This window comes from Ursus maritimus, unplaced genomic scaffold (assembly GCF_017311325.1).
Source record: "Ursus maritimus isolate PB19 unplaced genomic scaffold, ASM1731132v1 scaffold_33, whole genome shotgun sequence".
Taxonomy (NCBI): Eukaryota; Metazoa; Chordata; class Mammalia; order Carnivora; family Ursidae; genus Ursus; species Ursus maritimus.
The window spans coordinates 29335033-29362320 of NW_024425897.1; the positions used below are offsets into that span (position 1 = coordinate 29335033).

At 56.8% G+C, this 27288-nt stretch overlaps 1 protein-coding gene and 1 non-coding gene across 2 annotated transcripts in view; both read left to right on the top strand.

Annotated features, from left to right (window-relative positions):
* LOC103678900 (E1A-binding protein p400) overlaps positions 1-27288 on the top strand; it is a 109300-nt gene that overhangs the window by 41570 nt on the left and 40442 nt on the right. Inside the window, exons 17-33 of the mRNA XM_040620056.1 lie at positions 873-1009; positions 1893-2062; positions 2311-2485; positions 2577-2713; positions 4989-5175; positions 6808-6974; positions 8321-8490; positions 9245-9463; positions 11271-11435; positions 12762-12917; positions 14047-14141; positions 14609-14880; positions 18820-19022; positions 19111-19280; positions 20521-20717; positions 23705-23816; positions 23997-24140. Coding sequence (XP_040475990.1) covers positions 873-1009; positions 1893-2062; positions 2311-2485; positions 2577-2713; positions 4989-5175; positions 6808-6974; positions 8321-8490; positions 9245-9463; positions 11271-11435; positions 12762-12917; positions 14047-14141; positions 14609-14880; positions 18820-19022; positions 19111-19280; positions 20521-20717; positions 23705-23816; positions 23997-24140 — 2876 coding nt within the window. The remainder of the gene's footprint in view (positions 1-872; positions 1010-1892; positions 2063-2310; positions 2486-2576; positions 2714-4988; positions 5176-6807; positions 6975-8320; positions 8491-9244; positions 9464-11270; positions 11436-12761; positions 12918-14046; positions 14142-14608; positions 14881-18819; positions 19023-19110; positions 19281-20520; positions 20718-23704; positions 23817-23996; positions 24141-27288) is intronic.
* Positions 20170-20300, top strand: LOC121100073. The gene has a single exon (XR_005831803.1). It is a non-coding gene; the product is annotated as a small nucleolar RNA SNORA49 (small nucleolar RNA).

Below are 27288 nucleotides of genomic sequence, written 5' to 3' on the forward strand. Positions count from 1 at the left end.
GCAGGCTCCCTGCTGGACCCCAACAGTGCATCTGGAATAAGGGCCTTGCAGAAAACCAGACCTGGAACAATGTTCTAAATTCTGGTTTTTAAAAAATCGTGGTTCTCGGTGGGGGGAAGCGCATCTGGGGTGCATTTGCCTGTCTTCTCAGGGGTGTGCCTTCTGAAGAGTTTTTGTCCTCTTGCATCTGTTTGCATCCTCGTTTACTTCCCTCTTGGGTGGTTCTTCTGTAAGCCCAGGACGCAGTGCTCTGCCCACGAGCGGTACTGGCCACGGCCGGGTGTCCTGCACGTGGCCTTTCCAAGTCTGCCGTTTCTGTCTCAACGTGGTGTACATCTCATTTGTAGCACTGAAGTGGAAACTTGTGTGTGTTCTGATAACTTAAAACATTTTTTGGAGGACTGAAGTTGAAACCGTCTGTTTTGGGTGGTTTGGGTGTGTTCTGACCGGAGGCTGGGCATGTGCACCGTGCCCGAGCCTGAGCCAGCGTGCCTCACTGGGCGGCCGCCAGGGGACGGCTCTGGGCCGGGTCCGAATGCCCCGTTGGCATGTTTCCTTCGCTTTCTGGGCACTGTTCCTCACAGATGCGCCTTCTTCCCCGTGCTCACAGTGGGTGGGGTTCACCGTGGTTTTGAATAAATACCTTCTTCAGTCCCCCTTCAGTACTCTGTTGAGCGCCTGCTGTGTGTCAGGGCTCCGCCCCTCTGCCACAGGTCTGGCGGTTGCGTGGTAGGGACGACACCTCTGCATCGTGCCCGGGGACACCCCACGTGTACCTGCCATGCATCTCTGGTCAGCACAGCACCGAGTGTCCGGACTTGACAGGTGGTTTTCGTTAGAGAGGAAAGTTCTGTCTTTTCTCTCCTTTATAGGCAACTGGGGCCCTCATCTGGTGGTCGTGAGAGGCTGTAACATCCTCAAGTGGGAGCTCGAGCTGAAGCGTTGGTGCCCTGGGCTCAAAACCCTCTTATATGTTGGGAGCCATAGAGAACTGAAAGCAAAGAGACAGGTATTTTATTTTAAATGTGAAATAAAACTGGACAGACGTGATCTTCATCTGTACAGGAGATAGATTTCAGAATGTCAAGACGTGTTTATTTGTGCAATTGTCCAAAGTCCCTTGTTTGTGAGACACTAGACCTTCAGGAGGTTCCTAGGGGTGGAGCCCCTTGAAAGCACAGCCTGCCCCGGCAAGGAGAGTCCCCGTACACACACCCCATCGCACGCTGGCCCGTGGCCGCTTTCCTTCCAGCGCTTTGCTTCCAGCGCCATCCCTCCCACCCACAGGCCCAGTGAGCGCCACAAGCCTGAACAGGAACTTGTGATGTGCCTCAGTTCTGAGCTGTGAACTCGTGAGGTGACTCCCATGGGAACAGTCCGTAGGGCTACAGGTGACCCGCAGGTGGCCACAGGAGCAGAGCTGGCCGGGTCTCTTCTTTCCGCCCTGTTCCGTCTAGCACCAGATTGAGTGAAAGTGGACCAGAGGCCACGGTGTTTCATTGAAGATAAGGTTGCCTCATCAGTAGACTATTGTGTTGAGTAGTGTTTACTGGAAAAGTGAGAACTTTGGGATGTATTTTCCGTTTCCCTGTTTCTGGTTATTTGCTTTTCAAAAGCTTACAAAGCAGTCAGCTGCAGCGTGGACGCTCCTTCCTGGCAGCGTCTCAGGATGGTTTCCATGCTTGGGTGTGTCCGTGCAAGCTGGCTCCCCTCAACGACACTCTGTGGTGACCTGTTTCCTCAAACATCCTTAATGCCTCTGAGCAGCTTCTCAGTTGGTGCTCACGAGTGCTGTCTGCTCTTAGGACGAGGCCCTGAAACCCAGGCTCCGTCGTCTTGCGTGCGCCCGGGGCGGGGGGCTGCCGCAGGTGACGCCTGTCCGTGTGCTGCAGGAGTGGGCGGAGCCCAACAGCTTCAACGTGTGCATCGCACCCTACAAGCAGTTCTTCAGGGGCTACGCGTCCTTCACGCGCGTGCGGTGGCGGTGCCTGGTCATCGACGAGATGCAGCGCGTCCGGGGCATGACCGAGAGGCATTGGGAGGCCGTGTTCACCCTGAGGAGGTCTGACCCGCGGTCCCCCCCTCAGGGTTCTGGGTTGGCTGGCGGAGGGGTGCGTGTGGTCGCGGGCACACCGAGCTGCTTCTCAGCTACGTGGTTCCCTTCCCTTCGCTCAGTGCTTGGGGGCCTCAGGTCCCTTTCCCGGAGGGTCTGTGAGCCCGTTGTCCCTGTCCTTACACGTCTGCGGAGGAAGCGCCTGTGGCCACCGTCCCGGGGTGCCATGTCCGCTGTCACCTCTCACTCTCCCACAGCCAGCAGCGCCTGCTCCTGATTGACGCGCCCCTGCACAACACCTTCCTGGAGCTGTGGACCATGGTGCACTTCCTCATCCCCGGCATCTCCAGGCCCTACCTGCACCTGCCCCTGAAGGCTCCGAACGATGAGAACCAGGACTACTACCACAAAGTGGTCATACGGCTGCACCGGGTATGTGCGTGCGGTGGCCGCGGTGCCGTGCCGTGCTGGCTGTGGCGACGTCATCCTGGAAAGGGGACATGCTCACTCCTCTCCTTTTCAGGTGACGCAGCCCTTTATCCTGAGGAGAACTAAGAGGGACGTGGAGAAGCAGCTGACAAAGAAGTACGAGCACGTGCTGAAATGCCGCCTGTCGAGTCGGCAGAAGGCCTTGTATGAGGACGTGATCCTGCAGCCTGGGTAAGCCGGAAGGCGCCGGGCCTCTGCCCTCTCACGGCCCTCTGCGGGGACAGCGTCCGGAACCTGCGCTCGCCCTGGGCTCCCTGTGTGCCTGCCTGCTTTCCCAGGGCTCTGCCCCTTCCCTGCTGACCCAGCACTGGCCTGGCGCCCACCCTGCTCCCCGAATTTCCGGGCGAGGCTCGTGGTGTTTCAGTTGAGGCTTACACAGGCTGCACATCCCATCCGAGCAGCTCGGTCTCTTATAGCCAGAGAGGCCGCCTGCCTCCTTCTGGGGGAGCTGCTCTGAGGCTACATGTGCTGGTGTTGCTGGGACTTCAGTGGCCCCTCCACTAGCCTGCTGGGCCCCCTGGGCATCGTCCCCTCGTGAGATGAGGGCGGGCATTGTGCGGTCGTGGGCATTGTGCCGTCACACTCATAATGTCAGGATCGTATCCGTGTGCACTGAGACTTCACGAGATGGTTTTGCCGTTTGCATTTGTTTTTTTGGGTTTTGGAAAGTTTTAGGACAGAACATAAAGTGTGCGTTTTTACTCTGTGGTGTGGTTTCTTAGTCTCTGACAAATGGCATTGGTGACGCCGCTGTGGTCGAGTGTTTCTGTGGGAAGTAGGAGCGCGGGGTGCTCCTTCCCAGCAGCACCCTCGGTCCGTGCCGGGCTAGCGTGCGGTGCGAGCAGGCCGCAGCATGGGCCCGGCAGGCTGTTGGGCAGCTCTTCTGTAGGTGCCGACTTCAGGTTACGGAGAGCAGGGTCCGTGGAGGTTGCTGCTGCTCGAGGAAGAGGCCCGTGCTTGTCTGTCAGGCGCCCCTCACATCTTTTGCCAGGAGCAGACCATGTTCTCAGGAACTCCGGGCCGTCGCTCCGCAGGGCTGGGCCATGGGCATGCTGGGCTCGCCCTGGGAGCTAGAGGGTCCCGACGTTAGTCCTGTCCGTGGCTGTGGGAGGCTGGTGACCTGACACATAGGCTGTCGTGTGCCTTCTGCTCCTGGTAGAGCAGCAGGAAGTGACTGTCCCTCTTCACGTCTGGGGGCTGCTTTTCCCCCGAACCCGTCAAGTCGAATGGGAAGTGTTGAGCACGCCTGTACCTGAGCCTGCGTGAGCTCCTGATGGCAGACCTCCCTCGTTGCACGTTGATGTGATGGTCTGGGGTCTTTGAGGGGCTCTGAGCTTCACTTTGGTCACTGTGTGGTGGCTGCGTCTCATGTTCCTGCTGTCTTGCGCTGCACCCTCTTCTCGGCAGAGCTCGTCTCCCCCGCCTTCCTGGGGGCCCCGCAGACCTGCCTATGTGAACCTCTTCCCCTCCGGGGGCTTCTTTCAGGGTCCTGGGGCTCACTTGTGCTTCAGCTCTTTTTTCTGAAGCGTGTCCTTGTACAGACAGGTGTGATTTTAAATACTCTCCTCTCCCTTCTCCCTTTGCTCTCCAGAGCCGAGCTTGCAGACTATGTGCGTGTCTCCGCCCTGCTTAGCTCCTGTGCTGTGGCTGAGAACTGCCTGTGTGGGCTTCCACTGGCCTGTGGGCCTCCGGGCTCCCGAGTGGCCCACGCTCTCCTGTGGCTGCTTGGGCTGTCCCTGGAGTGCTGCAGACCTGCTCTCATGAGGGCATTCCCAGAGCACTTGCTCTCTAGGCTGTCCTGTCCTCGAACATGTAGTCCATCGCCCAGCTGCTCATTTGGAAGCCTGGCATTCTCTCTGCTACTGCCTGTCCCTCCATCCCACTGCCTCTGCTCCTGGATCTCTGAACCAGCGTACCCCCCGTCCTGTCCTGCACGGCTCCTTCCCTAACCTGCTGGGGACACTGTGCCCACCTCCTCACCTGGAAACCCTGGAGGTCTCTGCTTGGACTGTGTTTCCTGCGTGGTCCTGGCCCGGCCTGTGGTTAGCTCATGTGTGTGCCTTCTTCATGGCTGCAGGGCCGGGGCTGGCATCCCACCCGAGGGGTCTTTCCTCCCCCGGGTCAGGTGCTCTCGCCCTGGTGCCCACCCTTGCTTCACAGCACTCATGACCGTGGGGCGGAAATCCGTCCCTGCTGTCCACGTCGAGTGTCGCCCTCCGCTGGCAGGAGAGGCGTGGCGAGCTGTGTGCCTGTCTGACCCTCACTCCTGGCTCTCTGGCCTCCCAGCCTGTTGCGGGGGGACAGGAAGTGAGTCCGAGTCAGAAGCCCCGGAGGGCAGCTGGGACCTGAGTGTTCTGATGGGGAGCACGGGGCAGTGGTGTGTTTTGGAGTCGCAGCGCACATGGCGCACATGCCGACGGCGGTGCTGGCATTTCTCCCCGAGCAGAACCCAGGAGGCGCTGAAGAGCGGGCACTTCGTGGACGTGCTGAGCATCCTGCTGCGGCTGCAGAGGATCTGCAACCACCCTGGGCTGGTGGAGCCCCGGCTCCCTGAGTCGTCCTACACGGCGGGGCCGCTGCAGTACCGCTCTGCCTCCCTCATCCTCAAGGCACTCGACGGTGACTCCTGGAAGGTACGTGTCCGCCGACCTTGGTTCCAGACGCGGCGTAGCTACCGTGGCTCCGGGAGGCTGCTTTCCATGCACTCATCCTGCGCTTCAGAATCACCTGGTGCCGGGCATCCTCCCGCTGACACGGCATCTGCGTCCGCAGTTGGCCCGCGGGGGACAAGCCCTGGCTCCAAAATTGCGGGGGAGGGGTTCCTAGCATTACGTGTGCCGTCGGAGTGTGGGAAACAGCACACGTGAGGGGTGTTTGATGGGGAGCTGGGGTCCCCCCCGCGGTGAGGCCTGTTGAGAACACATGCGGGTATCTCAGCGAGCGTCGTCATGGGCCGCTCTCAGTCTCCGGGGAGGTCCTGTTCCTGCGTTGTACATGTTTGCGGGGCCCTGCTATCCCTCAGGACAGGGATAATCGTGCACCTCCACGGCCGTTGTGTGTGTCGAATCTGCGGGAAGAACCTTCCGTGTGCCTGGCTTCCGAGAGCTTGGTGTATGTTATGTTGTGGTGTTTTTTCTCATTTGTTCAGCAAGCACTGAGGTGTGCTAGGTGTCGGGGCGTTTTCTAGCCCCTGGGACAGCAGCGAGTAAGACTCTGAAAATGCCTGCATTCATCACCACTGATTGTGGACTATGTCGTCATTGCCAAGAGAGAACCCACAGACATGAGCCGTTCCTCCTGTTCCCTCCCCTCCCCGCCCCAGGCAGCCCCGCATCTGACCTGCCTCATGAGTCCACCTGTTCTGGACTTTGCGCACAGATGGACCCCTTCAGAGTGTGGTCGTCGTGTCTGGCTTACTTCACGGCGTGTAGTGCTTTCAGAGTTCATCCGGGTCGTGGCGTGTGTCCCAATCTCCTTCCTTCCTAAGGCTGAGTCGTGTTCCCTGGTGTGGATGGACCGTGTGGATGTGGTCATCAGTTAACGGACACTTGGGTTGTTTCCGCATTTTGGCCGCTGTGAGTGGTGTTACTGCAGACGTTGACGGACCAGCTTCGTGTGGTGTGCGCACGTGTCTAGGCATGGAATTGCAGGGTCATGTGCCTGCTTCGTGTTTAACCTTTTGAGGAGCGGCTGGGCGGTTTTCACACCCCCACGTGTGTACGAGGGCGTGGGAGGGCTTGCCAGCACTTGCCGTCATCCGCTTTGATGCTCGATGTCGTGATGGGAGTGCAGCCGCGCCTTCTCATGAGAGAAGCACACGTGGGGGGTGCCGGGCACGCGGGGCGTCTGCCTCAAGTGGGGACTCAGACGGCGTGTCCTGCCCATGGAATGCGTGTCCCCAGGGCTCTGGGCCGAATGTTGTGTGCCCGCCTCTGCTTCCCCAGTATGAGTGGATCTCTCCCCCAAGGCGCCCCTTGTCAATGCGGACGGGCACTTGTGCTGTCCGTACTCCCTTCCTCTGCTGAGTCCAGTCTCTCTCCAAGCATTGTCTTCTCCGTTCACACGGACACGTGGGGTGCTCTTAACGATGGGGACACTGAGGCATGCTGAGGTCCGGCAGCCTGCCCGAGCCCCGGAACGGCTTCAGGGCGCGTCCCGGGGAGCGAGGCTGTGCGGGGCCTGGCCGTCCTGCTTGGGATGTGCTTGGGTTCCCAGTCATTTTCCTCCAGTCTCCCAGAGCAAAACTTTGCTCTTTTTCTCTTTAGGAAACGGATCTCTCTATATTTGATCTTATCGGCTTAGAGAATAAAATGACTCGCCACGAAGCAGAGTTGCTGTGTAAGCAGAAAGTGACAAGGAAACTCATGGACGAGCTGTTCACCGCACCGCCCCCGTCGGGCAGGCCGGCGGCCCTCAGACTGAAGCCTAGCAGGTGCGTGGTGTGGAGCGCTGCCTCCTGCTCACCGAAGTCCCCGGCTGCGTCCTGGTTGGCCCTGAATCAGCCATGGGGTTGGTGATGTTCCCCTCCTGGGAAGGACCCAGCCCCCACAGCCCATCAGGGAGACCTGGGATGTGTGGCGGGAATTTACATGAGGACCCGGCTATGGCTGGTGGGGTGAAGAAATGGCTGACCTTCTCACTGGGTTGCCTGCCTCTGGAATTTGCCCTGGTGTCCTTAGTGTCTGTGGGGGCAGCTCATTGCATGTGGCCTTTGTGGGCAGTCTGCACCACTGGGTGGGACGGTACAGCCCTCGCCCTCCTAAGGACAGCCTGGTGATGGTGGTGAAGCAGCCTTAGGATGTGGGAGGGGTCTGTATGGGGAGGAGGTCAGGCTGCTCTGCCCTGGGCTTGCCCTGGTGGCTGCTGTCTCAGGGAGAGGGTGCACGTGGGTGGTGGGCAGAGGGCTCCACCCCTGACAGCCACACAGAGGACTTCTGAAGGACATCAGAATTGATTTTGTTGGTGCCATGTGGCTGAAAGGAGCAGACCACATTAAATGATGGAGTGGAAATAAATGATTTAATAACATAGGTTAAATCCAGCAAGTTTGGAAGAACATAAGATCTCGTGGTCGGGTTGAAAATGAGACAGATATGGGAAAATAGGAGTTTAATTGGCCCAGCTCTGCAGATTGGAGCCCATTCCTGTTGGCTGTTCTGCACGTGCCCTCCCTGGGTTCTTGGGAGCACACTGCCCTCTGCTTGACACTCGCAGGGCCTGCAAACCTCGGTGAGATCCGCACATGGGCCGGCAGAGCTGCGGTTCTCTCGGGCTGGCCCGGCTTCAGGTCATTGCCTTTCTCCCGGCTGTCTCTAGCGGGTGTGTTGCACAGGGGATTTGAAGTTACAGAATTCCCGCCATTACAATTTTCTGGGTAAAAGCGTTACAAAGAGCATGTTGCGGTGTGGTAACACCCGAAACAGTGGCCACTGTCGCCTCCAAGGCACCGGTACTGCTTCCAGCCACCAGAACCTGTGCTGCCTCACCACTTGGTTGCTGGACGTGGCTTCGCGCCCAGTCCACTTGCACTCTATGCAGTAGTGCCGTGGCCTCTGAGCGTCAGATGCGCATTCATCCCGGGTCCCCCAGCTCCGGGGTAGACGTTGCCACTGTGTGTCCCGAGGGTGGTCAGTGCCTGCCCCGGACCTGTGCTGAGCTGCTCAGTGCCACATTGAGAACCCTGACCCCTCTTTGAGCCACACTGGGAGTAGGGACCCTCACCGTCTCTGGGTACCCCGAGCCCCCTGTGTCTCAGTGGCACACACGCCTTCTTTCCAGGTTGTTTCAGCCCGTGCAGTATGGCCAAAAGCCCGAGGGTCGCACCGTGGCTTTCCCCAGCACACACCCAACTCGGACGGCAGCCTCTGGCACAGCCACGGCCACTCCGCAGGGCCACGTGCGAGGACGGCCACCGATTGCCACATTCTCTGCAAATCCAGATGCAAAAGGTATGCTTTACGTGCTGGCGTGCCCTCGGGGTTGCTGAGGGTCTTTGTGGACGGAGCTCCTGGCACTTCCCCTGCCCCTCTGGACGGGCAGCCATTGCTCTGATCGGGAGCGGGCCACCTGCTCTGGCTCTGTTGAACGCACCTCACGTGGCTCGCCCACGAGTTTCAGGCCTTTTGGTGTCCTGAAACTGTAGTTTTTCCCCGAACAAGACATGACGGTTTTGGTCGAGTCGCTGTTGGCGCGCTGGTGAAGATGTGTCCCTGACGCAGGGACACGCATGTCAGAGTTGTGTATGAGAGCTCAGGAAGGCTGCTCTCACGCTTGGGGCCACCGCTTGCCCGACGCTCACTGTGAAGAAGGGCGGGGTTGACTGGCAGAAGGTAACAGGACAGTGTTCCGGCCTTTGTCACCGGGTCTTCTGCATCCGGCTTGCCGTGCAAGCGCAGCGCTGCCCCGTGCGTGCATGCAGGTGGGGTGCGGCCCCCGTCAGACCTGGCTGGCTGCCAGCACTCTGCCCTGCGGAAGTGGACTGCGTGGCCTGCTGACAAACTCGGAGAACACCGCACAGCTGCTAAAAAGTTCTGTTTCACCCCATTGACCACACCCCCCGCCCTTTTTTTTTTTAGAGAGGACTTCTCATCTGAGAGGCTTTAATGAAATGTTTGTTTTGTTTCTTTGAAATTCGGGTTTAAAATACTGCATTTCGTGAAGAACCTCTAACAGCTTTGCACAAACAAACCTTATCGATTGCAGTGGCGGCAGCCCCGTTTCAGACCTCCCAGGCCTCCACCGGCGCTCCCGCTCCGAGACAGCCGCCCGCCTCGACCTCCAGCGCAGCACCTAGCCCAGCCCATCCTGCGAAACCGCGGGCCCCGCCCCCGCCCCCGTCCCAGGCCCCCTCGCACCCGGCCGGGCAGAGCGCACTGCCTCAGGGGCTGGTGCTCACCTCGCAGGCTCAGGCGCGCCTGCCCAGTAAGTGGCCTCACCCCTCCCGGTTCTGCCACGTCTTTGCCACGGGAAGTTGTGTTCCGATCAGCGTGTGTGAAGAGCCTTGCTGTCCACTCCCTTTGTCTCCCTAACCCCACGCCCGGGTGCTGCCTTTCGCCACGCTGTCGTTTCTGGCCCTACCTGTGCAGAGGGATGCCCTCTGCAGGGCCAACGTCCAGGGCCCTGTCCTCCTCTGTCCTTTCTCCTGATCCCCGGACGTCAGCTGTGCTTTCCTCCCACGCATGCTCTGCTGGTGTGCTGATGGCCTCACTTCTCCTCACTCCATCGGCCGCGGGGCTCAGCCCGCGGTGCAGGTGGCACTCAGGCGAGAGCACGTAACGTTCTTGCCCACGAGGGCTGGTGCCGGTTGTTAAAAACCATGACTTGTTTTTACTCTCTCGCTTCTGATCACATTTAAGCCGGGAATGAATTCCTGCTCAGCTGAGATGTCTCATGATAACTTGGTGATGAAAACATCCCAATGTTACTACATTTTCTTAGACCTTTTTACCGTGACCAGTATCGTTAGCATATTTCCACATCTCTCATGTGCCCCCCGATTCTGCTGTAGGAAGCGTCCTTACAGAGACGGTCGTAGGCACCACTGTTTTGCAGACTCCCCCTCGAGCACTTCGTTTGTGGGCGTGACCAGTGTGCGGAGGTCTCTCTGGGAAGCTGGGGGGCGGGTGTCACTAGGAGACCCCGAGTCAGGCTGGTCTCTCATGACGATGCCTCGCTTCCACTGCCAGTGAGTGAAGAGTTACAGTCCCGGCTAGCTGCCTGGGGGAGGGAAGCCCCGCACGGGTGACATTTCTGTTGGCCAGGGACAGGTGTTGCGGGGGCCATGCCCCAGGAGCTGCGCTCGGGCAGAGCCCCCCGCTCCCCTTCTTTCTGTGCGGATGGAGCAGGGCCAGGGGCGTCCTGTCCACACACCGTTCTCTGCGCCTTCTCCTGTCGCTCCCTCCTGTTCACAGCTTCTGTGGGCAGGACCTCTGGGTATTTTCCTGGTCTTCTGCTAACTGTTCTCTGTATGGTGTCACTAATCGTTCTGGCATGGATTTCCTTGCGGGGGAGTGTTTTCTATTATCAACCATTGGGGGACCGAACTCTGTACCCCTGGCGTTCACTCAAGACCTGCAGGTAGTGCCTTTCTGAGTTGGGTACACAGGACTCCGTCTGAGTTATGTTTTCACAAATGTGTTAAGCAATGTCGAGTCTGGCATTTTTTCAGTCAGCGTTCTAGATCGAATCCTACAGTCTAGTGCAAGTTAGTGGGAACCTTTACATCTTACAGCCACGTCTGTGTGATGTATTGTACTAGGGACCCGTTCTCTTGCACTCACAGGAGTATAATCGCGTGTAGCTCTGCGCGCTGAATTGCACGTGTATTTTCACGTTCTGAAAGTTCTCTGAAGAGGTTGATGTTAGGAGCTCCGAAGCGCATTACAAACAGATTTCGGCCGTGTTTGATGTTTACTGCTTTGGCATTGGTTGGAGAGAAAAGTAAAATGTTAGTTGGGAGTTTGGTTAATTATATTAAGATCTGATATCTTAAATCTCTACCAGTTATGATTAAGTAAGTTAACCATTAAGATCCAATGTTAATTTTAATTTTCTCTTTCCTATGAAGATAACTATTTTCTGAGAGTGTTAGGAAGCAACACCTAAGAAACGTTTCTATGACGCTTCAGTTTACCACAGACGGCCATTCTGGACGACAGATGGTCGTCAGTAGAGCAGTTGCAAAGTTCTCCCAGAGGTTTTAATCCCATCTTTTTCTGCATTTCTGCAGGTGGGGAGGTGGTCAAAATAGCCCAACTGGCTTCCCTGGCAGGGCCGCAGAGCCGGGTCGCCCAGCCAGAGACCCCAGTGACGCTGCAGTTCCAGGGGAACAAGTTCACCCTGTCGCACAGCCAACTGCGGCAGCTTACCGCGGGCCAGCCCCTGCAGCTGCAAGGTAAGGGACAGCCACCCAGTGGCCTGCTGTTGTCCTGGCCTCTTCCCTGCCGCTGGGACTTGGGCACGTCGGGCAGCCCCCGGGAGCTCAGGGGCTTCACCTGGAGACGGCCTGCACGCGTCCTCCCTTGTGGGGTGTTGAGAGGGCTGGCTGGGTAACATGCCAAGCACCTGCTTGCCTGTGCTGGACGCATGCTGCATAGCTGATACCGTTCTACTTTTCTTTTACTTTTTTCTACTCTTTTTTTTTACATTTCTACTTGGCGTGGGGCTTGAACTCACGACCCTGAGATCAGGAGTCGCGTGCCCCACCGACGGAGCCCCCGGGTCCCCCAGACATCCCCTAGTCTTAAAGTCAGTATAGAAAAACTTCAGTGTGAAATAAATTGTCCTAAAAACACCAGAGGACTAGCAAAATATGTAGACGTTAAGTTTTTTCACATACAGATCTTACAGCATTAACTCCTAGACCAGAGCCTCTCAGGCCTTTGAGCACGACGTATTCCTGTGGTGATGGCCTTGTGCAGAGGACGAGTAGTCCGAGGGGCACACTGGGATTAGCCCTAAGTGACTGGGTGGCAGCGGCCCAGAGTTTGAGTCCCCCTGGGCTGTGGGCCTACGCCACACGTGGTGCCCGCAGCAGCCTCCCTGGGGTGAGGTGTGTGCAGCGCGGGAAGGTCCCACACAGGCTAGCAGAGTGGGGGCCCCAGGAAGCCTGCAGCAAAGTCAGCTTTAACTTGGTGCAGTTCCCTCTTCCTTCAGTCTTCTGGCCAAAGGGCCGAGGCCATCTGTTTATACCTCCGGCAGGCTCTACTGCTGGGGGGACGTTCCTCCCGAGTAGACGATGTCAGACGTCATCACACAAAGGGCTGAGTGTGGTGAGCTCCTTAAACTAAGTGCGAAGAGAGCTGCAGCCTTTGGGCTAGAGAATGTTTGTAGATGTTTCTTCTTCGAGCTTTACGGATGGGCCAGTACCCACGTGTGGTCTGGAGCTTTTGCCCCGGGAGTGGCTTGGGGCCTCAGGCAGGCGTGACAGGCCCATCCTGGGTGCCCGCCGCATTACCCCAAGTCAGGAATGGCAAAGGACAGATGAGCGTTTTCTTGACTTTAAAAGTGACTGTGTTCCTTAGTTTTTCATTTACTCTAAATGAAATAATCTCATTTTTTCCCGAGTAACTGAACTCTGCGCTGCCTTGTTGGAGTATATTTGAATTTGGATTGTTGGTCTGTTGCTTCGTTCGTTCCCGTGTGTTTGGAAGTGCGTGTAGCAGGTCGGAGGAGGCGCGCGGCCCGCGAGTGACGCCTCTTGGTGCTCGTGTGATTGCAGGCAGCGTTCTTCAGATCGTGTCCGCCCCAGGTCAGTCTTACCTGCGGCCGCCAGGCCCCGTGGTGATGCAGACCATGTCTCAGGCGGGCGCCCTCAACGCCCTGGGAAGCAAGCCCCCGGCCAGCGGCCCGGGCCCGGCCCCTGTGACTGCACCAGGTAGGGTGCTCTGAGCGGGAACACTTGCCTGTTGCAGCTGCTTTCTGTGTGACTTTGCTTCTGAGGTAACGGGGAGCTGTTTATGATTTATGCCTGTGGCGTCTCAGAACCTGAAAGCCCTGCTGTGATTATCTTGCTTTCCACAGACAGGTCGCTGTCAGCCTTCCTCTCAGAGGTATCTGAACATGACTAGTCCCCACTCACTTCTTGTTCTGACAAGAAGCTTGGAATCAGGAGAAATTTGGCTTGCTAAGGTCACAAGTACATTTAGCGAGCGTGCTAGAATTTCCCCTGGGACAGGTAACAGAGCAGGATTTGGGCCCTTCTCCGTCTGGCGTGTCTGTGGCCGGCTTCCCATTGGGGTCCCGACCTCTCGTGTGGTCTGCTGAGGAGGCTGAGCAGGTGGTTGGGTGGGGTTCGTGGGTCGAAGCAGCAGGGGGACCCCTCCTGACCCAAAGCCTTTGTCCCTGCTCAGCCCTGGTCTCTGTCTTGTCTGCGGTGGGACTGGGCGGGGCTGGCCACACTTCTGTGTCCCACACGTGGCACGTGTTTCCGCCTGTGGCTGGTTCTGTTTTCCAGGCCTCCTCCCACCCCACCAGAGCCTGCTGCTGGCACCCTTCCCCCCAAAGCAGTAGCCATCCCTCCCCCACGCCCTCACAGTCCTGTGAAGTGGCTGCCTCACCCCAGGCCCCTTTCAGTCCTCAGTGCCTCCCGTGCAGTCTCTGTCAGGACGTGTGGTGTGGCCTGGCTGATGGAGGCGGGCCACTGGGGCACAGCGACCCCTCTGTCTTGCTTTGGAGGACGAGGGCAGCGCTGACTCCCTGCTGGGGGCAGGCGGGCGGGTGAAGTCCCAGGGGATGTGTGCGTGGCCACGTGGCTGCTGTGCTGTGTGGTGGCGGTGAGGATGACCACGGGCCTCAGGTGTGGGTGCTTCCTCTGAGTGCACTGGGCACTCACCAGAGGGGAGAGACAGACTTATGGCTCAGACGACGGCCAGAGAGCAGCGTGCTTCGTGGGCAGTCCTGAGTGATTTGGACTTGAGTCAGTGCTCTGCGAGAGCAAGCTGCCAGAGGACGGGCTGCAGAGCCACCATAGCTTTGCTTCCCAGCTCTTCCCTCTTGCTTTGCAGTTGGTGTGCCTGGGCGAGTGGCAGTCAATCCCCTGGCTACTGGAGAACCTGGAATGGCCTCCAAACCAGCCTCTCCTCTCGGAGGGCCAACCCAGGTACGGCTCTCACCCCCCACTGACACTGCGTGGAGCCCCTGGGCCACTCCTTCATCCTCAGAAGTTGTTTTTCAGAAGCTGCTTGTTGGGGGCACGGTTGTGATATTTAATGGTGGTGTCGAGAGACACGCCTTTGAAAGCACATCATCTCTCTGAATCCCAGAATTTGACTTTGAAAACACATTTCATAACAAAGGAAACTGGGCTTCGTGATTGCAGAAATCCCTTCACGTTTTTTGTTCTCATATCCATCTTCCGGGCGTTAGAAATCTCATCGTATCTGGAGAAATGCTTTTCAGTCAGAGACACACACCGTTTTGTCCGCCTCTTTTCTGTCGCTGTCTGCCGTAGAAGGGGATGCGGGTGTCTCAGGATCCCCATGTGCGAGAGACACCGCGGGGCTTGGCGAGACCAGGCCCCGGCCTGTTGTTCCTCAGTGACCATTTTCAACGCTGTTTCCCACAAAGGAGGAGAAGAGCAGACTTCTGAGAGAGCGACTGGACCAGATCTACTTTGTCAACGAGCGGCGCTGCTCGCGAGCCCCCGTCTACGGCAGAGATTTGCTGCGGATCTGTTCCGTGGTCAGCCAGGAGCAGGCACCTTGGCCTGGGGCTTCTGACAGCAGTCAGCGGAAGGGGGCCGGGCCGGCGAGCGGTTACACGTCACCCTCAAATGGTCAGAGGGACCTGATTTTGACGCTGACGCAGCGGCAGGCCTGCCTGCAGGATGTCATCGACAGGTAGGGCGGCCTGCGTGTGGGCGTGCGCTTCGCTGTCCTCCGTGAGCTCCCGCGGGCCTCCGGCGCTGGCCTGTCGTGGAAGTCCGTTCCTGACAGTTTCTCCGTGAGCTCTTCTCAGACGTCTGTCTTGAATCAATTCCCCGGTCTCCGGCTTTGGCACCAGACGGTCTCTCCACCCTCCGGGAGGGCTGTGTGTCCTCGTCTGGCTTTCTTTTCCCTTGGACACTGGGCCTGTCGCTGGGGCAGCGCTTGGGTGAATGTTGTCTGGCCTGGATGCAGGGCCACAGCAGCCGTGTGCATTCTGGGTGCACGGAACAGACTGCTGTGTGGTTGATGGGTTTCTCCATTTTGTTCTTTCAAAGTTAACATTTTCTTTAAAAACCAATGAAAAAGTTAATGTTCCATGATGAGAAGTGTGTATTTAAGAGTTAAACTCAGAAACAAGCTTTAGAAGAGAAAAGGAGGATGCAGATGCTGTTGGGCCTGGGGCCAGGTGAGCCCCCCCCCCCGCCCCATGCATCTTTGCTTCCTCTTTGCCCCACCTAGAGTGTCAACCCCGTTTGCACTCCATCCCCTGCTTTGAGCGCAGGTCAGGTCCAGCCTGAGGATGGGTCTTCTTTCCCTCCTCTGCTCTGTGCATGTGGCCGAGTGTGTCTCATGGTCACTGTGTTTACAGGGGGGACCCGGCAGTGCTCCTGTGGCCTGGCTCGCGTCCACCGCATCAGCACGCAGTCCTCCCGCTGCCCTGAAGCCCCCGTGCTCCGCCTGGTTGCCCCTCCCCATGAAACCCTGGCAACCAGCGACCTCTTTACTATCTCTGTAGCTGTGCCTTTTCCAGAATTGTACAGGGTGCGGACTCTTCAGCTGGGCTGCTTTCTCGTAGCGGGACACGGTAAAGGCTCCTCCACAGCTTCTCGTGGCTTCACAGCCACTTCTCTTTAGCTCTCATCGAGACTCCCCTGTCTGGATGGGCCTACTGAAGAACATCTTGGTTGCTTCCAAGTTTTGGCAGTCACAGATGAAGCTGCCGGGAACGTTCACATGCAGGTTTTTGTGTGAACATAAATTTCAGTTCATTTGAATAAAAACCAGAAACATGATTGTCCGATCATCTGGTGGGAGCGTGTTTCACTTTGTAAGGAAAGGTGAAGCCAGCTAGCCGAATGGTTGCCCCGTTCTGCATTTCCAGCAGCAGTGAGCGAGAACCCCCGTGGCCCCTCATCCTTGTCATGCTTCTGTGGTCTGTGCTGTGGGTTCTGACCTCTCTGACAGGTGTGCAGTGGTGTCTCATGGCTGTTGTCATCTGCACTTCCCTGAGGACATACCACGCGGAGCCTATTTTCGTACCTTTTTGCCATGTGCATCTCTTCTTTGGAGAGGCGTCTGTTAAAGTCTTTGGCCCGTTTTGTAAACGGGATGTTTTCTCGTTGTTGGGTTTTAAGAGTTCTTTGTGTGTTTTGGATGACAGTCCTTTATCAGAGGCGTCTTTCACACTTTCTCTTCGTCTGTGCCTTGTCTTCTCATGACATTGACTTTCACAGGGAGGAAGTGTTTAGGGTTAGTGAAGTCCAGCTCTCCGTCCTCTCATGGGCTGTGCCTTGGGGTTGGGCCTGGAAAGTCATCGCCACCCCCTGGTCACCCAGGCTCGCCCCGCGTCCTCTTCCAGGGGTCTCTTGTCTGCATTTCACTTTAGATCTGCAATCCATTCTGAGCTGATGCTTGTGAAGGGACTGGGTCTGTGTCTAGATTCATTTTTGTCCCCCATTCAAAGAATCTCGTGTCTCAGAGAATATTCGAATGTGTACAAGCAGAATGATGCAGTGAACCCAGTGTACCCCCAGCCCGCCGTCAACACTTACTGGGTCCCGACCAGTCTGGTTTCACCTGTTTACTGCCCCGAACCACAGACTATTCTGCAACAAGTTCCAGACAAACACGAGCTCCTATGTAAGATGTCGCTGTGCTCTGAAAGAAACACAGTCACCGTACCATCATCACACCTAAAAAAAAACAACAGTTTTTTTTTTTTTTTTAAAGATTTTATTTTTATTTATGTGACAGAGAGACAGCCAGTGAGAGAGGGAACACAGCAGGGGAGTGAGAGAGGAAGAAGCAGGCTCCCAGCGGAGGAGCCCGATGTGGGACTCGATCCCGGAACGCCGGGATCACGCCCTGAGCCGAAGGCAGACGCTTTAACGACTGCGCTACCCAGGCGCCCCTAAAAACAACAGTTTTTAATGGCATTAAGTGTCTATTCCGCATGCACAGTTTTTGTTGTCTCGTGTGTGTGTGTGTGTGTGTATATATTTTTTTTAAGATTTTATTTATTTATTTGATAGACAGCCAGCGAGAGAGGGAACACAAGCAGGGGGAGTGGGAGAGGAAGAAGCAGGCTCCTTGCTGAGCAGGGAGCCCGATGCGGGGCTTGATCCCAGGACACTGGGATTACGCCCTGAGCCGAAGGCAGATGCTTAACGACTGAGCCACCCAGGCGCCCCTCTCAATATTTTTATGGTTCAAATCAGAATCACAGTCACGTGGATACATAGTGGGTGGCTGACACAGGTTGTGTCGCTCCTAATGTGTAAGTTGTGCTTCTAGCTCGCCTTTTTTTTACCCCTGTAGTTTATTTGTTGAGGAAGCCTGGTGGTTTTCCCAGTAGAATTTCCCACAATCTGGATTTGCTGAATTGGTGCCTTAAGGTATAATCTGACCTGTTGCTTTGTTCCCTGTATTGTCTGTAAATTGTTGGATTCAGAGGTTTGATCAGATTTATGTTGGTTGGTGGTTATTTGGGGTTTCTTTGTTTGCGGGAATGGGGTTTATCGTGTGCCGCCATTAGGAAGCCAGGGTGTCTGGCCGAGTCTTTCACGCCTGCGCGTTCGTGTGTGGGTGTCCTCTTGTTCCGGCACCGTGGGTTGACAGATGGTCTTCGCTCTGGTGGGAGAGCCGAGGTGACTGCATTAGGCCTCTCTCTGGGCCCTCCGTCCTGTCTGTCGGCCTGTTCCTTCACCAGCACCATGTTGTCTCGGTCCCTGTGGCTTCACAGTGAGACCTGCTGCTGGGCAGTGCCCCTCCTCCAGCTTTGTTCTCGCTCGGTGCTGTGTGGCCCTTCCGGTCTGTGGCTTTTCCCTGTTAGCCTTGGGTTCAGCGTGTCGGTGATCTCCAGAGCTAACTGGCTGAGGTTTGGATTAGCACCAGATCTTTAGGTCGGACTGGGAAGAACGGACATGTTGGCCATGTGGACGTTTCAGATCCGTGAACGTGGAATTCCTATCCATTTATTTAGTGCTTTGATTTTGTCCACCAGTGTTCTGGGGACAAATGGTCTTTTCATTTGCATGTATTTGGTAGCAAGTCAGGGAAACGCAGCTTGAGCCGACCTCCAGAGTGGGGCTGTCCTGGTGTGGGTGACACCCAGAGGTCGGGAGGGTGTGTCACATGTTGTAATGGCCCACCCGTGTCGTCATGGTGCTGCTCTCGGCAGGGCCTCTTCCTGCTAAGTCTGGCTTCCCTCCTCCTGGCACAGTGGCTATACCAGCTCTGGGGGTCACGTTCTCCCCCCAGACCATCCTGGAGACACAGCATCTGCACCTCCAGATTCCCATCAGAACACACGAGTTTCCTAGGGAATGGGCCATCTCTGTGCCCTTTCCTGCAGTCTCTGGGGGGTGCCCTGCGCTGCTTGTTTGCACCTGGGTGGGCGTCGTTGGCCAGGGCTGGCAGGACCCACTCCCACGGTTGCTGTGACGGATGGCGTGGGCCGGCAGCGTGTCACCCCTGTGGTGACTGCAGTTAGGCACCCGGGCTTTTCTGGCCACTCCACCATTAGTAGGTTCTGCCCACTTCCTTCTTGACCCTTTGCTTCCTGAGACAGAGGAGCTGCTGGTGGAGACGCCGTGGGCAGCATGTGTGACGTGGGCGTTTTCTGCTCCTCAGGGTGGTGTGTGTGATCCCCCCGGTGGTGGCTGCACCCCCGTCCTTGTGGGTGGCGAGGCCGCCGTCCCTCTACAGCCACAGGATGAGGCTCCTGAGGCACCGCCTGAGAGAGCACACGGCGCCCTACGCGCAGCAGCTGCAGCGGATGACGGCCCTGCGCTCGCTCCGGTTTCCTGAGCTCAGACTGGTCCAGTTCGACTCAGGTACGACGGGGGCACCTGTCTGCACTGGCCTTGAGGTCGGTCTTCCTTGCCTTGGGTTACGAGGGACTCGATGTCGTTCATTCCGTAGGAAAGCTCGAAGCTTTAGCCATCTTACTTCAGAAGTTGAAATCTGAAGGACGTCGAGTGCTGATCTTGTCACAGATGGTTCTCATGCTGGACATTTTAGAAATGTTCTTGAACTTCCATTATCTCACCTACATCAGGATCGATGAAAATGCCAACAGCGAGCAACGGCAGGTAAGGAGGAAGGCGTTTCCTTGGTTCTGGTTGGCGGCACAGTGCTGTCCACCTGAACCTTCACTCCGGGCCCTGGGTTCTCAGAGCTGTGTGCGCGGGGCTGTGTTTGGCCCTTCCGAGCGCGGGAGAGTCTGCGTCACGTCCTGGGGCTCCAGCAGGTCGGCAGTTCACGTGTCCTGTTACTGGGGCGTGCGCAGTCCCTGGTGCACGGTGGCCTGTAGACCCTGCGAGGGGGTGAGAACGTGGGCACGGCTCCCATGAGGCACCCTGCGAGAAATGCAGCTTCACGCAGCGCACCCCTCTGTCACTTGCCAGATGGGCTAAGGCTGTGGTGCTTGGATCAGCGCAGCAAGACGGGTGTTTTCATGCACTCGCGACAGGCGCAAAGCCACACGGCTTTCTAGGAGACAGGTTCACAGGGTGGGGTGTGCACCGGCCCGAGTGATTCTGCATGGAGGGCTCAGTGCTCCCACTGCTCCTCCCTGGACCAACGCACACGTCCAGCAGCTGAATGGGTCAGTAGGTCTTGCGTGTGCCGTGCTGCTGGGTGGCACCATCCCGAGTGTTCATGGGCATGACTGCGAGGTGGCCATCAGAGCATTCAGAATGGGATTTACTAGCACAGCAGAGTGCTTCCGCCAGAAGCAGGCTGCCAGACCGTGTGATCCCGGACACATGGGACTTTTCATCCGCATGCACATATACCGAGAAGGGCCCGGAAGGAGATGCAGCACGGGGTTAACAAACAAGTTTTTTTGGTAGTGACGTAACAGATCACACGTGGACTCTGGGAAGAAGAGCCGTCCCTGTGACGGTCTGGTCTGGTGCTGAGATCACTGCAGAGAGCAGCGCCCAAGGAGGCTGAGCCTCTGTCCGGCATATTTCCCTGCTCCCTCAGCCTTACTCCCGGGCCTTTTGCTGTGAAGTGCCCCGGCATTGCCTGAGGGTACAGGACCGAGCACACGTCCCTCCCCAGGAAGACTCTGTGTTCTTCTGGGGCCTACGGGTTGAGCTGACAGGCCATGTCAGGTGGAGTCTGACGTTTTTCTTTTGTCGGTGAGGCCCGGCCTGTGTAGAGTGTGTGGGGGTGTCTGTGGTCAGTAAGCAGGAGATGGCGTGGATGCATGCATCAGAGCCAGGACGGCCAGACGTTTGTTCCTGGCTGGGAGGTGTCAGGAAGTGTCCCAGCCGTCCCAGCGTTTACCACAGGAGCTAACCCGAGGGCTTTACTTCATCTCAGGAACTGATGAGGAGTTTCAACAGAGATAGGAGGATTTTCTGCGCCATCCTGTCGACCCACAGCCGAGCCACGGGCGTGAGCCTGGTGGAGGCCGACGCGGTGGTGTTCTACGACAACGACCTGAACCCTGTGATGGATGCCAAGGCCCAGGAGTGGTGCGAGCGGATTGGGAGGCGCAAGGACGTCCACATTTACAGGTGAGGGTGGCGGGCACAACAGGGAGTCCAGGGAGGCCTGGGTGCAGGAGGCGCTGGAGCAGAAGCACCCCATGGAGTCAAGTAGACCCTGCAACTTGTTCCAGAAGTTTCTGCTGCATCGTTTGTCTTTTCTGAGGCAGATTTCTGTTCTTGTTGCTCTATCTATTCTTTCTTTAGGCCCAGCATTTGCTCAGTTTATGATTAGTTTGCTTGAAACCACACTCGAATCACATCACTTAGGCACAACAGATACACGCTGACGGCGCGGCAGGTTGTGCCTCTTCTTGAGCCCCTGGCCCTCAGAAGGGTGGTTTATGTTTCAGTGTTTCACTTACTGTCCGATGTGAGTTCTCCGTCAGTAAAATGACAGCTGAAAGAATTGAGATCCGTGTGTACTGCCTCCACGCACTCTGTCACGGGCCCTGCACGTAACCGAGGAAAGTGGAGAAGGCTCTCTGCCGTACTTCTGACCTGCAGAAGCATGTAGTACGGTAGTAATAACAGCAGATCTCCGGTTCGCGCTAGCACTCGATGGCCCCACCCGTGTTCCGGCGCGTATGTGGTGCCAGCGGCTGGGAGCGCGGCGGGCACTGTGTGAGAGGCCCCGGCCTGTGCGTGTGACCGCTCACTTCTTCCACCGAGGCAGAGTCCTGCCTCCAAAGGCCGAGTTTAAGTAGCTGCATTACTACGTTTCTGAGGTCCGCGGAGAAGTATCCCTCAGATAGAAATGAGTGACATTTTGCTGTGCGTCTTTCCAGGCATCTTTCTCATTGTCTGGACGGCTCATGCCGACAGTGTTGCTTGTTAATCCCCTTTTCTTTCAATGGCTCATCGTGAGTGTGTCTCCCTGCTGGTCAGCTCGTCTGCTGTGCCGTGTGTGTTGTGTGAGCAGCGTTTTCCTGAGTGACCCTTTTAGCAGTTACTGAACTCGTTGACCCTTTAGCAGTTACTAGCCAGAAATGGGAAAGCTGTTCTGTTCTCAGTAATTGTAATCCACGAATCAGGAACAGTCTTGGCAGTAAAGGTGCAGGATGTGTAGGAAACAAGAATAAAATTGTGCAAAATGTGGTAAGATGTGAGTTGGAGACTGAGCTGTGTTCTGGGACAGGAAGACCTGGTGTGTGAAACGTGCTTCCCTCAAAGTGACGTTAACACGTAGAACGGTTTTAAGGAAAGCCGTCATTGTGGGTGTTTGCGTACGTGCGTGTGCACCCGTGAGTGAGTAATTTATTTATTTTTAAATATTTTATTTATTTGAGAGGGAGAGAAAGAGAGTGCACACGTGAGTGGGAGAAGGGGCAGACGGAGAGGCAGGCTCCCCGCTGAGCATGGAGCCCGACGCGGGGCTTGGTTCCAGGACCCCGGGATGGTGACCTGACCTGAAGGCAGACGCTCAACCGACTGAGCCACCCAGGCACCCCTGGATAAAGTGGTTTTTATTTTTTATTATTTTTTTAAATTTGAGTCTGTTCTTTTTTTTTTATAATAATTTTTTATTATGTTAGTCACCATACAGTATATCCCAAGTTTTTGATGTAAAGTTCCATGATTCGTTACTTGCGTAGAACACCCAGTGCTCCATGCAATACGTGCCCTCCTGGTTTTTGAAGTGTATTTGGGGTGAACGGTAGCTGATAAGAGCCAGTGGAAACGCTGGCAAGGGTTGCAGCGGAGAGGCGTGGGGGAAGGCACGTCATCAGAGGGGGAGCCGTGAACAGCGCGGCTGTGAGCCGGGGGGGTGGGGTTCCAGCTTCATTGGAGTGCCGGTCGTTTCACGCGTGTTGCTGACCCTGCGGACTGTGAGGAAGAGCTGGGGTCGGAGCGCTATGCCCGCTTTATGGCCAGAGTGCCAGCCCCCGGGTCAGGTACGCAGGCGTAGAAACAAAGCGGCAGGCTTAGCTTAGTATTGACGAGATGATTCCTGTGGCTTGAAGGGGTCTCTTAAGCCAAACAGAAAGCTCGAAGGGAAGGAAAGGCAGACTTATCTGACTGCACTGAAATGAAAACTTAAGTTTTGGTTTGCCAAAAGATGCCATAAATAAAGCTCTAATGGGCAAATAATAGACTGGGACAATTATTTGCAATTCTCACAACAGACAGAGGCTTAGATAGCTCTTATGGGAGTTGAGAAGAAAGATAAACGAGCCCTTCTTCAAGAAAGGGGGGAGTTACCCGAGCATCTGAACGGGCCATTCCAGCTGCCCACACATGTGCCGGGACACCCAGACTCGGCATCCGGAGGGTAGGTGGCTCTCTGTGGGATGGCCTTTGTTACGCCACCTGGACGGGACAGCAGTGGGCACAGCTGCTGGCGGTGCTGGCCGAGGGAGTGCCTGCCCCTGACTGGGCACGTGGGGTTGGGGCACATCAGGTAAGCAAGGTCTGCCGAACTGGAGATTGTGCGTGCCCTTTGTCCCCAGCATTTCCCTCCAGGGAGCCCGGCCCATGGCGTCACTGGTTACTGTAGCTTGTTCACACAGCACGCAGTGGGAACCAGAGAATGCCCGTGCTTGGGTTACAGCCATATCCCGGGCATCAAGCAGCCACCGGAACCATTTGGGGATGGGGCTGGGGGGGTCTCTGCAGCACACCACTGGGTGAGAATGCAAAATGCAGACACGCGTGCGGTGAAGCAGATGCTGCCCTGCATTGTGCGTAGCCTTGACTGTGTGAAGATGAGGGGTGTGTCGTATAAGTGGGCGTGCCAGGCTGTCCACACTGGGGACGGCAGGTGCTCCAGATGCGGTCCTCCTGGGGAGGTCCTCCTGGACATTTCTAGATGTGGCAGGGGAGGTGGGGGTGGCTAGAGCTGGGGTGGGAGAGGTGACCCTGACCACCACATAGGGATGCCCCGAGCACATGGAGAGCTTCGTGGCTCCTGCCCAAGCGTCCAGGGTGCTGTGCCACCAGGACTCCCACACCCCAACTGCTCGTGGCATTGTGCTTCTGGGGGCCCAGCTGTCATTGTACACGCGTCTGTTTTATAGGCTTGTGAGTGGTAACTCCATTGAAGAGAAGCTGTTGAAAAACGGAACCAAAGACCTGATCCGGGAAGTAGCCGCTCAGGGCAACGACTACTCCATGGCCTTCCTGACGCAGGTGCCCGTCACTGGCGTGCAGTCCTCGTGGTTGCTGCGTGGTGAGGGTGGGGGGCGGGCAACACAGCTTAACACGTGTGGATGAGGAATCACTGGGCAGTTTCCCTGGTGATGCGGTCTGATGCTCAGGTGAGGCTCTGACCCATTTCTGGCTGGACAATAATGTGTGTTTCGTGTGCAGCGGACCATCCAGGAGCTGTTTGAGGTGTGCTCTCCCACTGATGATGCCGGCTTCCCAGTGAAGGCTGAGGAGTTTGTGGTCCTTTCTCAGGAGCCTTCTGCCACAGAAATCATCGCACCCAAAATTGCAAGACCTTTCATTGAGGTGAGGACAGATGACTGCCCTGGAGGTCACAGAGGATTTGCCGCACCTGCTGTAGGCCCTGAGTGCCCCGCCTGTTCTATAGGCCCCCCTCGCTCAGCCTTACCACACCCCTCCTGCCTGCTTTCTTTCTCTTGTGGGCATTTTCGTCTGGAAAAGCGGGTAAAAAGCAGTGGAGAGTCTGGGGGCCTCAACACCTGCTGCCCAGCTCAGCAGCCATCCATGTCCTCATTGGCTCTTCCCAAGCCACACTGCCTCCCCTGAGCCGTAGCTGGCAGCTGGCAGTGTGGAGCGCCTTGCCTGTCCTGTCTGACCTACTTCGTCCGCCCTGCCCTGCCTGTCCCCACGGCCTGCTGTTTCAGCTCCTGTCTGAGAGGAGCCCTGTGTGCGAGTGTGTGGTGCACACCCGATTCTGAGGACAGTCCAAAGGAGAACATAAACGATCTCGTTAATGGCTTCTTATGTTGGTTACTTGTTGAAATGATATTTGGGTGTATCGGGTTAAATAAAATCCTGCCCTTTACACGTTTAACACGTGAGCAAGAAATGTTAGATTACACACATGGTTTGTGTGCTGCTGCTTTTGGGTAGTGCTGCTGTGTAGACACACCGTGGACGCGCTGTTGGGGCCACGTCCCCTCCTGCCCTGCCTCGTGGAGTAGCCTGGCTGTAGCTCCCCCCAGGACTCCCCTTCCCCTTGCCCTCCTCGGGGGGGGGGGGTTCATCCCCTCCTTCCTGGGTGTCGGTTTCCAGGCTCTTGGCCTTGGAGGGATCCCTGTATCCTGGGATCCTAGAAGGCTGCACTGGCTCGCCTGTGGCACCCCTCCACCCCCGTCTGCGTCCTCGCACTCTTGGTGAGGAGGACTTGCCGCAGCCTTGGCTGTTTTAACAGTTCTAATTTGGTTGAGAAGTAATAAATGTGTGTGGTAAAACGTTCGAAAATTGATGAGACACAGGTGTCCCACACCAGACCCTCCCTCCCTGCTCAATGATGACCACTTGATGCGGGTCCTCCTGCCTCCTTCCTGGAGTTTCCCACGTACAATGACCCCCACACAGAGACACCGTATGGCTCCTTCTGCATCTGGAGGGACACCTAGATTGACCCCATTCTTTTAAAAACAGGTGTTATGTGCATGAGGTTAAAAAGAAAAAGTCGATTCTCTCCCAGAAATAATGATGTCTCCTTTGAAAGTCTTGTACATGTCCTGGGAGAGAAACGAGAGGCAGGAGGGTGTGTGTGAGGAGCGTGGTGCTCTGTGTGCGGTTGTCTTGGGGACACATGCGTACCGCGCGGAGCAGCAGGCTGGCTCAGCACACAGGTGCTGCCGAAGTCTATTCGCTGAACGTTCTGCCGTGAGTCGGGCATGTTCTAGGCAGTAGGGACCTAACGTTGAATAAAAGACATCGTGTATCATCCCCCTGTCTCCCCCCCGCCCCCCGCCCCGCCGAAGCTTGCATTCCAATAAGAGGAGAGACTGTAAACCAGCAGATGAGTAGAACAGGGACTCTCCCTGCTGAGGCGATGGGCAGTGCTGAGAGCCCCGCAGATGGCGGGTGATGTCCAGGGAGGGGCGGTGTGGGCAGAGGGACAGTACGGGCGGCAGGGGGTCAGCAGGGGATGAGGGGCGCGGGTGGTGGGGCCTGGCCATGTTCTTAAAGACGTCCGCTGGCTCCGTGCTGAGTCTGGATTGTGGGGGCCGGAGCAGAGGTCAGCGGCAGGGGTGCGGCCAGAGCAGCCACGCACTGAGCCACGGTACCAGGATGACTTCCCAGATGCCCGCATAGCCTGGGACGTCTCCAGCAGGGGTGATGCTCTTCAGAGGATTTGTGCAGGGCAGTGGCTTTCGGTGAAAGTTTTGTTGAAGCACGGGAACCGCCTGAGAAGTACGCACATCACAGAGAATCAGCTGGAGAGGGCGCTTTGGGGGAAGCCCCCCGGAAATAGCCTGCCCCCCTCACCACTCCCGTTCCCCGAGGGCTGCTTTTCTGTCTCCGGACCACCCGGCTGCCCGTGCGGGTGTGGCTTCTGGTCGAGGGTCGTGGTCGTTCTCGTGGCCGTACGACGCTCTGCTCCACCGGTCGTGATGCCCTTCTCCGGCCCGCCGTCTGTGTTTTGAGTCCTGCGTCTGTGAATGTTTTCTACGTCTCTTAGCAGACGCATGCATGCCTCTCTGCTAACTTTTGGGTAGTGCACCTTGGGGTGGGGCCCCCGGGTCCTCGGTGAGCGTGGGTGTGACCCACAGCAGCCGCCCAGCAGTTTTCCCAGCCGGCCAAGCCGATCTGTCTTCGGTCAGCCGCGTAGGAGTTGAGGCGAGGCGTGTGGTCCCAGCACTGTGCTGGCGGGTGCGGGCCGTGTCTCTGCCTGGATTTGCCTCTTGCTGTCGGCCCGTGAAGTTGTGTGTTTCCTGGCAGCAGCTACTTTCTTGTGAGGTGTTCGCTCACATCTTCCCCCCTTTTTTTGGTTAACTGGGCTGTTTCTTTTCCTCGGTGGTTTGTTGGTGTTCTTTCTGTGTCTGGATGGATACGTGTAGAATACCTTCCTGCACTCTGCGGTCTGCCTTGTGGAATGCTCTCAGTGAGCAGGAACTCTGCGGTCTGGAGCCACCCAGCGGCCCGTCTTTATCATGGTTGCTGCTCTTGTGTGCTGCTTAGAGACCTTCTCCTGACTGCGGGTCGTTAGGACGTTCTCCCTTGTCTTCCTCTGGGTGTTTCAGTGTTTATTCTTTGTACTCAGACGTGTGGTCTGTGTGCGGTGTGAGGTCAGGTTACATTATAAACTGCAGATTTTGCTAAGTCACCAAGAAAAGAGGTTGTGCATCTCCTAATGGACACCCGGTAAGCAGAGCTTGTTGGGTCGCGCCCGCTGCGCGAGTGTGCCCCCCCAAGGCCACCTGCGCCCGTCAGGCCTGAGCTCCTGGCTGGGGAAAGGCGGTGCCTTCCTTTCGTTGGTGCTCTGGGTGAGTGCTGGTGCTGACCGTCCTACACACCTGTTCTCTGCAGGCTTGGTTTTGGTGGCCGTGACACTGGGTGTCTCCTGTTAATGTCGACAGTGGCCCGTGTCTCGTGCACCGTGAAGAATCGTTCCTGTTTGTCAGAGCCGTGGTCACGATGTGTGTCGGGTGTGAGGTTGAACGAGGTGCGCCGTCGT